Source organism: Penaeus vannamei, chromosome 4 (assembly GCF_042767895.1).
Source record: "Penaeus vannamei isolate JL-2024 chromosome 4, ASM4276789v1, whole genome shotgun sequence".
Lineage (NCBI taxonomy): Eukaryota > Metazoa > Arthropoda > Malacostraca > Decapoda > Penaeidae > Penaeus > Penaeus vannamei.
In genome coordinates, this window is record NC_091552.1 from 12,131,928 (window position 1) to 12,141,927 (window position 10,000).

The following is a 10,000-nucleotide window of genomic DNA, read 5'->3' on the forward strand; positions in this document are numbered from 1 at the left end:
AAGCAGCATTGTCTTTTCGTGGAGGGCGGTAATGAGGTGGCTTGGGAATCCTCTTGTTTAGGACTTGTTTGGGTCTTGTTTGGGTCTTGTTTGGGTCTGTGCTTCACCCCCCTCTCCCTCCCCCTCCGCTCCCCTCCCCTCCCACGTCTTGTTTTCATTCTTCTTTAACTCGTTCTCTCTCTCTCTCTCTCTCTCTCTCTCTCTCTCTCTCTCTCTCTCTCTCTCTCTCTCTCTCTCTCTCTCTCTCTCTCTCTCTCTCTCTCTCTCTCTCTCTTTTCAGGAATCTTTGCGTTGTTTTTCTTCCTCCTTCTTTCTCTCTCCTGTTGTTTTGTTTTTAAGTTCGGTTGAGTGTTCGTTTTAAGGTTCTGTGTGTCTGACTCTTCTCTTATGTTTTCTCTCTTCTTTTCTCTTCTCTTTCTTTTTTTTTTTTTTTTTTTTTTTTTTTTTTTTTCTTTTTTCTTCTTTTCTTTTTTCTTTTTTTCTTTTGTTTTCTTTTTTCTTCTTTTCTTTTGTGTTTTTTTCTTTTCTTTTCTTTTCATTTCTTCTTCTTCTTCTCTTCTCTTCTCTTCTCCTTCTCTTCTCTTTGCCTTCTTCTCTTCTCTTCTCTTCCCTTCCCTTCCCTTCCCTTCCCTTCCCTTCCCTTCCCTTCCTTCTTCCCTTCCCTTCCCTTCCCATCCATCCCATCCCATCCCATCCATCCCATCCCATCCCTTCTCTTCCCTTCCCTTCCCTTCCCCTTCCCTTCCCTTCCCTTCCCTTCCCCTTCCCTTCCCTTCCCTTTCCATTCCCTTCCCCTTCCCTTCCCTTCTCTTCCCTTCCCTTCCCTTCCCTTCCCTCTCCCTCTCCCTCTCCCTCTCCCTCTCCCTCTCCCTCTCCCTTCCTTCCTCTCTCTCTCTCTCTCTCTCTCTCTCTCTCTCTCTCTCTCTCTCTCTCTCTCTCTCTCTCTCTCTCTCTCGCAACCTTTGTGTGTGTGTGTATGTGTGGAATCGAGTATGTTATGACAGCTGCAAGACACCGGCGTTCAAGCTTGTGTGTTTTCCCTTTTAAAGTTTACGAGAATCGACTTCCTTGCGAGTGCGATAGACATCACTGTCTGTCTGTCTGTCTGTTTGTCGGTATTTGAGGGAGTTTTGTGTTCGTAATTAGAGTTTTTTTTTATTAGAACGTTTGGAGAGTGTTTGTTGTTGTTGTTTCCTGTTGGATTCATATTCATTATCATTATTGTTATTATTATGATTATTATTGTTATTATTGTTAGTGTTAGTATTGATATTATTATTATTGTTGTTATGATAATGATGATGATGATTATTATTAAGATTATTATTATTATGAAAATTATTATCATTATTATTATTATTGTTATTATAATCGATATTGTTAGTGTTATTATTGATATTATTATTATTGTTGTTATGATAATGATTATTATTATTATTATTAGTAGTAGTAGTAGTAGTAGTAGTAGTAGTAGTAGTAGTAGTAGTAGTAGTAGTAGTAGTAGTACTACTACTACTACTACTACTACTACTACTACTACTACTACTACTACTACTACTACTACTACTACTACTACTGGTAGTAGTAGTAGTTGTAGTAGTTGTAATAGTAGTATTAGTAGTAGTAGTGCTACTATTATTGTTTTATTATAATTGTCATTATTACTAATATTATCATTAGTAGTATTAGTATTGATATTATTTATCATTATCATTATCATACAAAATGTACAACTGAGTGCGGATTTTGCCAGCCGCGATTAGGGTGTTATTATCAAGTTATGAGTTATGGTTATGGAGTTATGTTTGTTATGCTCTGTTATGGTACCTCTTGATACCGGACGCGGTACGATCGACTAACAAGAGGCAGTGGCGGCGCTTCCTGTCATTGATAAGATAAGAGGTGACACCTGTGGCCGTTGGTCTTATATCGGGGCGGGGGGGGGGGGAGGGGTAGATATATTTCTTGGAAGGGGGGGGGGCGGTATGTCGGTGCTATAAATCTTGTTTTTAAGATCTGTTGAATGTGGATTGGATGGGTGAGGAGATGGAGAGAGGGAGAGGGAGAGAGAGAGGGAGAGAGAGAGAGAGAGAGAGAGACGAGAAGAGAGAAAGAAAGAAAGAAGAGAGATAATAAAATAAAGAGAGCAATTTAGATGAGAGGGTAAGAGTGACGGAGACTGACAAAGAGAGACAGACAGACAGAAACAGAGACAGAGACAGAGAGACGAATGCCAGGAAAAGGACGCAACAGGAAAACGAAAAAGGACAAAGGGGAAAATGATGTCACGCCAGACGCAGGCAGGTGGAACACGAGCTAGCAAGGACAGGCCATTGCACGTTCATCCAGGGACAGTTAGAATGGGGAAGAACCCGCGTAGTTCTAGCGTGGTTTTAGAGGCGTTCATTGGAGCGAAGGACTGGACAGGTTGATGAACGAAAAGCTGAACGGAGGGCCGAACAGAACAAAAAGCTGAACAGGTAGACCGATATTTAGCAGAAAGGGATCTTGCAGAGGTAGACGGAGATTCAGCAGGATTTGAGCAGAAGGAAAGCTTAGGTAGATCAACCATAAGCAGAACTTTAAGTAGAGTTTCAAACAGGTAGACCAGTATTAAGCAGAAAGAAATCTTAGACAGGTAGACCAGCAGGAATTAAGCATAACTTAAGGAGAAGAATCTCGAACAGGTAGACCAGTATTAAGCAGAACCAAGATTTATACAGGTAGACCAACCTTAAGCAGAACTTAAGCAGAAGGGAATCTCGAGCAGGTAGAAAAGGATTAAGCAGAACCAAGACTTGCGCAGGTAGACCAACCATGAGCAGAACTTTAAGCAGAGGAGAGTCTCGAGCAGGTAGAAAAGGATTAAGCAGAACCAAAATGCACAGGTAGACCAACCATAAGCAGATCTTAAGCAGAACCAAGACTCACACAGGTAGACCAACCATAAGCAGATCTTTAAGCAGAACCAAGACTCACACAGGTAGACCAACCATAAGCAGAACTTCAAGCAGAGGAGAGAGTCCCGAGCAGGTCGAGCGCGCGAGGACAAAGCAGGAGCGGCAGCAGGAGGGCCACACCCAGCGCCGCCGACGCCGCTCCCGCTCCTCCAGAGGTGATCGATGGCACACCGACTCCGGCCCGAAGTGGTCGGATTACCTGGCGGAGCGTCATGGCGCTTGTGGGTGTGGGGGTGGGTGCGTGTACATATATACTTATATACATATATACATATATACGTACATATATATATATATATATATATATATATATATATATATATATATATATACATACACATATACATATATACATACATATATACATATATACATATATACATACATACATTAATACATACATACATACACGTCCACTCACGCCCACACGCCCACGCACACACGCCCACGCATACACACACGCACATACACGCCCACGCACATACACGCCCACGCATACACGCCCACGCACACACACGCCCACGCTCACACACATCCACGCACACACACGCCCACGCACATACATACACACATACACACACACACACACACACACACACACACACACACACACACACACACACACACACACACACACACACACACACACACACACACACACACACATACTTACACACACACACTTACACACACCCACACGCCCACGCATACACCCCCCCCCCCCCCCCCCACACACGTACACACACAATCATTTGCGCCTTGAGTCTCTCGTACGTAACGTAAGATTAGTTCAGAAATCCCGTACCGCCGTCTGCAAGGCCGAGTGCCCCGGGGTAGTCATAGAGGAATACGCCCTTATGTCTCGTGGCCGACAGCGGGGGCGGGCGGGCGGGCGGGAGAGCGGAGAAGTCGACGCGTCTCTTCGGAACGGATCAACATTCGAGTCAACATTCTGATTCGGAGGGCAGTTGCATGTTGGTGGGATGTGTTGGAGGAGTGCGTGGGCTCTCCCGGACGTCGGCGGCGAGCCACGGGACCCTTTCTCTCGCGACGTCTCGGCTCCCACGGTGGTTCGGGAAGAGGAGGAGGGGTTGGTGTTTATGTATTGCTGTTTGGGTCTTCCTCTCTCTGTCTGTCTTGTCTGTCTGTCTGTCTGTCTGTCTGTCTTTCTCTTTTTCTCTTTTTCTCTTTTTCTCTTTTTCTCTTTTTCTCTTTTTCTCTTTTTCTCTTTTTCTCTTTCTCTCTCTCTCTCTCTCTCTCTCTCTCTCTCTCTCTCTCTCTCTCTCTCTCTCTCTCTCTCTCTCTCTCTCTCTCTCTCTCTCTCTCTCTCTCTCTGTATGTGTGTGTGTGTGTGTGTGTGTGTGTGTGTGTGTGTGTGTGTGTGTGTGTGTGCGTGTGCGCGCATGCGTGCGCGTTTGGGGAGGGTTTTCTGTTATCGCACCGTTTTTTCTTTTTTTCTTCTTTTTTGGATGAAAGAAGGAAGATATTTTGTGGAAAAATGAATATCGATGGAGCGAATGTTGGGTATTGATGATGTATGTCAATGATAATGTTTTGTTGATCATAATATGTGTACATTGTTGATATTAGTAAGTGTAGGTTGTTGATGATAAGTTATTCGTAATGAGTTGTAATTGGGATGTGTAGGTCATTGATCATAGGTTATTAGTTATACATTGTGATATGAAGTTTGAAGTTATTGAAAATAGGCTGTGGATGATAAGATATGTAGACAATTAAATATGTGCAGGTGAATATTGATATTGTATGGAAAAATGTGTAAACATGATAATACAAAGTTGTTAATAATAAGCTAAGGGTAATAAGCTAGAACAAGAATTGTAGGTTAATGGTAATAGGGTTGTTGATGGTAAGATGTGTAGGCTGCTGGTAATAGAATGTTTAGGCTAGTCTGCTGATAATAGGTTATTGATAAGAGATTGCAGAGGGTAATGCGCAGGTTCTTACCCCTCCGTGTTCATGTCTGCGAAAGCGATAACACCAGATAGCGAACAGATTGCCGGTTGTTCTCAGTACACTTGCGATAACAGAGGTCGAGTGGGTTGCGCTGTTGCATCTGTGGGGTTCTCATTCTGCAGAAGCATCTTGTTCTGGTACTTTTTTTTGTCTTTGATTTTGAGTTTGTTTCTTTTTTCACGATTCCTCCATCTTTTTCCTTCTTTTTCTTTTTCTTCTTCTTCCTCCTCTTCCTCCTCCGCTTCTCCCTCTTCATCTTCTTCGACTTCTTCATCTTCTTCATCCTCCTCCGCTTCTCCCTCTTCATCTTCTTCGTCTTCTTCTTCCTCTTCTCCTTCTCCTCTTTCTTCATCATCATCTCCTCTTGTGGAACCGTCGACCGAAACCTAACGCAGACCACGACGTCAAGTAAAGTTAATAGAATCATGTCAAAAGGCCAAGCACAACGTCGCCATGTCTTAACAACATCCTTTGATGACGCAGAGAAAGGGAAAAGAAAAAGTCGGGAATAAACCAATATATATGTTAATGTGATTGGGAACCAGAGGGAAGGCGCCATATTATAAGGGCAGGGATGAAGAGGAGCGGTGCCGGGGCGGGCATTTTTATTATTATTATTGTTGTTGTTGTTGTTGTTGTTGAGGTGCTGTCACACTAGCACTTTTTCCGTCAATTTCTTGACGATTTTCTGAAATTTTGTCCATTTTTGAGCGAATTGTCAGTTTTCCAGTTAGACGATAATGATCGTTTCCGTCTGAAAACCTTTCCGTCAACTTTTTCAGCCAAGCATAATCAAAGCAAGGGCTATATTCGAGAATGTTTGTATTTGTGTTAAATAAAATTGTCAAGAAATTGAGGGTAAAAGTGCTAGTGTGGCAGCACCTTTATTGTTATTATTATTATTATTATTATTGTTATTGTTATAATAATTATTATTATTATTATTATTATGTTGTTTTTTTGTTGCTGTTATTGTTATTATTATTATTGTTATTGTTATTGTTATTATTATTGTTATTATTGTTTTTGTTATTAGTATTAGTATTATTATTTCCTTCGCCAAGGAAGTTTTGAGCAGCGCTGGTTTGTTAGTTTGTGTGTTTGTTTGTTCGTTGGTTAGCAGGATAGCTCAAAAAGTTATGGCCAGATTGGTATGAAATATTTTATCAAAGGTGTGTCTCACCTTTTTTTATTATTATTATTATTGCATCAGTGACCCTTTTGCCTTGGCGGAGGTATGCGCTCTCATTACTGTCATCGTCGTCCTTTTCTGCTACCATTTCTTCTCCTTCTCCTTCTCCCTCTTCTCCTTTTCCTTCTTCTTTTCCGTTTTCTTCTTCACCATTTCCACTAACGGCTCCACCAGTATGAATATGCATAATCTTTTTTTAAACAATAATCATCGGAATGAAGAATAAGTGCGGAAAATAGTCTGAATGGATAGACTGAATGAAAGGGAAATTGAATTGCAGGAAAGTACCATTTGTCCACCAGCTCTGTGTCGGGGGGCGCCGTGTGTGTGTGTGTGTGTGTGTGTGTGTGTGTGTGTGTGTGTGTGTGTGTGTGTGTGTGTGTGTGTGTGTGTGTGTGTGTGTGTGTGTGTGTGTGTGTGTGTGTGTGTGTGTGTGTGTGTGTGTGTGTGTGTGTGTGTGTGTGTGTGTGTGTGTGTGTGTGTGTGTGTGTGTGTGTGTGTGTGTGTGTGTGTGTGTGTGTGTGAGAGAGAGAGTGTGTGTGTGTGTGTGTGTGTGTGTGTGTGTGTGTGTGTGTGTGTGTGTGTGTGTGTGTGTGTGTGACAAAGAGAGAGAGAGAGAGTGTGTGTGTGTGTGTGTGTGTGTGTGTGTGTATGGGTGTATGTGTGTGTTTGTGTGTGTGTGTGTGCGTTTGTGTGAAAAAGAGAGAGAGAGAGAGTGAGTGTGTGTGTTTGTGTGTGTGTGTGTGTGAGTGTGCGTGCGCGTGTGCGTGTGTTTGTGTGTGTATGTGTGCGTGCGTGTGTGAGAGAGGGAGAGAGAGAGAGTGTGTGTGTGTGTGAGTAAGTAAATAAGTGTGTGAGTGAGTGAGTGTCTGTGTGCGTGCGCGTGCGAGTGTGTCAGTGTGTCTGTCAACACCATGCAATACGTCAAAGCTCCCGATTGCTTGAACGTCGGCCAGGATACTTTGGCTCAAAGTCAAGTTGGCTAGAATGTCGGTCGAAAAGCGTGCGTCGCCATGGCAACGGCGTGTGGATGAGGAGTGGGTGCGGGTTTGGGGAGGAAAGGGGGGGGGGGAAGGATGTAATGAAGTTAGGGTATCGTATGGAAATACCATTCGATTTCTCTGTCTCTCTCTCTCTCTTTCTATCCCTTTCTTTCTCTCTCTCTCTCTTTCTCTCCCTTTCTTTCTCTCTCTCTCTCTTTCTCTCGCTTTCTTTCTCTCTCTCTCTCGAGCTTTCTCTCCCTTTCTTTCTCTCTCTCGCTTTGTCTCTTCCTCTGTCTTTCTCTCCCCCTCTACCCCCCCTCTCCCTCTCTCTCTCTCTCTCTCTCTCTCTCTCTCTCTCTCTCTCTCTCTTTGCGCCCTGGTTTGGTATTTAGGTTTGGCGCGTCGCTCGGTTTTCTGTGAATGGCGTGGGAATGCTTTGATTTATTCGCACTCGTACGCAAGCACATACACACATTCGCATACACACACACACACACACACACACACACACACACACACACACACACACACACACACACACACACACACACACATATACACACATATACACACATATACACTCACATACACTCACACACACACACACACACACACACACACACACACACACACACACATATACACACATATACACACATATACACTCACATACACTCACACGCAAACACAAACACACAAACACACATGTACACATATCCCTACATACATGTGCGTATTTTTGTGTGTATACATGCATACGTACATGCATGTGTTCGCAAATAGCAGCAGAAACCCACGCACCGTTTCTTGAAAAGGAAAAAAAATATGTTCTGTAAAAAGCGGGAGTTTCTGACGGATCTGAAATGGCGGGCGGAAGGACATGCCATTATTTCTTCGTCTTTTCTTCCATTCACCTTCTTCTGCCTCCTCCTTCTCCTTCTCCTTGCCGTGCCCTTTTTTCTCTTATTACTTCTCATTTGTCTCTCCTTTCTTCTCTTTTCGTTTTATTTTCTTTCAATATTATTCTTTCCTGTTTTTGTTTTTATTTCTTTTCTTCTCCTGCTCGTCCTTCATCTCCAGGTCATCGTCGCTTTCCTCCTCCTCCTTTTTCCTCCTTTCTCCTCGCCTCTTTTTCCCTCCTCCTTACTCCTATTTTTTCTTCCTTTTTTCTCCTCCTCCTCCTCTCCTCCCCCTTTCCCCCTCCTCCTCCATCCTTCTTCTTCTCTTCCTCCTTTTCTTTCTTCTCTTCCTGCTCTTTCTTCATCTGCTTTTCCCTCCTCCTTCTTTTCTTCCCACTCCTCCAACTCATATTCCTCCTCATCATCATTATCCTACTCCTGCTCCTCCTCCTCTTCCTCTTCCTCTTCCTCTCTCTCCTTATGTCTTTCTCCACCTGTTCCCCTTCTCTTCCTCCTCTCCCTCCACCCTCCTTCTCTTCCTCCATCGTCCTTCTCTTCCTCCACCGTCCTTCTCTTCCTCCATCCTCCTTCTCTTCCTCCCACTCCTCTTCCTCCTCTTCCTCCTCCTCCATCGTCCTCCTCCTCCTCCTCCTCCTCCTCCTCCTCCTCCTCCTCCTCCTCCTCCTCCTCCAATTTGCACCCGCCCATACCGTGCTGTTCCTCCTCTTGCCTCGCAGACGGACGCCCATAAGTGCTCAAGAGTGGTTTGGCCTCGAGGGTCGCGGAGGGCAAGGAGTGGGTGAATTGCGGTAGAGGTCATTTCTCACGCCTTTCCCCCGGAATTATGACACTTACGGGAGCCAGGGGGACGAGCCTGGGTATCTGTCTTGGAGGAGGGAAGGGAGGTGGGGGGGAGGGAAGGGAGGGGGGATGGAAGGAAAGGAAGGGAAGGAAAGAAAGGGAAGGGAAGGAAGGGGAAGGGAAAGGTAATAAGAAAGGGAAGGGCACGGGGAAAGGAGGACGGGAAGGGAGAAAAAATGAAGATAAAAAGATGGAGAAAAAGAAGGAGAAGAACAAAGGGGAAGGGAAGTAGACGAAAAAAAACTAGCAAATTTAAAGGGAAATGTGATTTTTTCTATTTTTTCTCTCTTGCTTATTCCGTTCCGAAAATATCTCCTTATGGGTCTTCAACCTCATTGTGTTTTGAAGTGATTAAAGGTGATTGACAGCCCGCGTCGAGCTGATAACGAAAATAACGCAAAAGAAGATGGATAATGGAAACAAGGAGGCGAGAAAGAGAGAAGAGGAAAAAAAGGAGGCGAGAAAGAGAGAAGATGGAAACCAAGGAGGCGAGAAAGAGAGAAGATGGAAACAAGGAGGCGGGAAAGAGAGAAGATGGAAACAAGGAGGCGAGAAAGAGAGAAGATGGAAACAAGGAGGCGAGAAAGAGAGAAGAGGAAAAAAAGGAGGCGGGAAAGAGAGAAGATGGAAACAAGGAGGCGAGAAAGAGAGAAGATGGAAACAAGGAGGCGAGAAAGAGAGAAGATGGAAACAAGGAGGCAAGAAAGTAGGAAGAGAGAAAAAAAGGAATAAGCAAGAAAAGAGAATAGACAATGACATTTAATCCCATCCGCAAAAAGAGGCAAGAATGAGAGAAGAGGGGAAAAAAAGGAATAAGCAAGGAAAGAGAAAAGACGATGACATTTAATCCCATCCGCAAAAAGAGGCAAGAAAGTAGGAAGAGGGGAAAAACGGAATAAGCAAGGAAAGAGAAAAGACGGTGGCATTTAATCCCATCTGCCCACACTGGGAAATAAGAGGAGAGATTAATGAAAATGGGGAGAGAGGGAGAAGGGTGAATAAAAATAAATGGAAATGGAAGAAGGGGAGGAGAAGGGTGTATGGAGACTATGGAAAAGGAGAGGAGGAGGAAAGACTAGGAACCTAGGCGAAAGCTGATAAAGAAAGAAAGGAAGAAGAGGATGATGA

General features: G+C 43.9%; 1 protein-coding gene across 16 annotated transcripts in view; it reads left to right on the plus strand.

Moving 5' to 3' along the window:
* Positions 1 to 10,000, plus strand: part of LOC113822903 (cytochrome b5 reductase 4) — a 52,802-nt gene that overhangs the window by 17,099 nt on the left and 25,703 nt on the right. For 2 of the 16 annotated variants that reach the window (XM_070120658.1, XM_070120659.1), the window contains exon 1: positions 3,918 to 4,050. The exons of the other annotated variants lie outside the window; for them this stretch is intronic. In XM_070120658.1, the coding sequence (XP_069976759.1) occupies positions 3,933 to 4,050 (118 nt within the window). In that variant the 5' untranslated portion in view covers positions 3,918 to 3,932. Of the gene's footprint in view, positions 1 to 3,917; positions 4,051 to 10,000 lie in introns of those variants that run through there. 16 annotated transcript variants of the gene reach the window in all.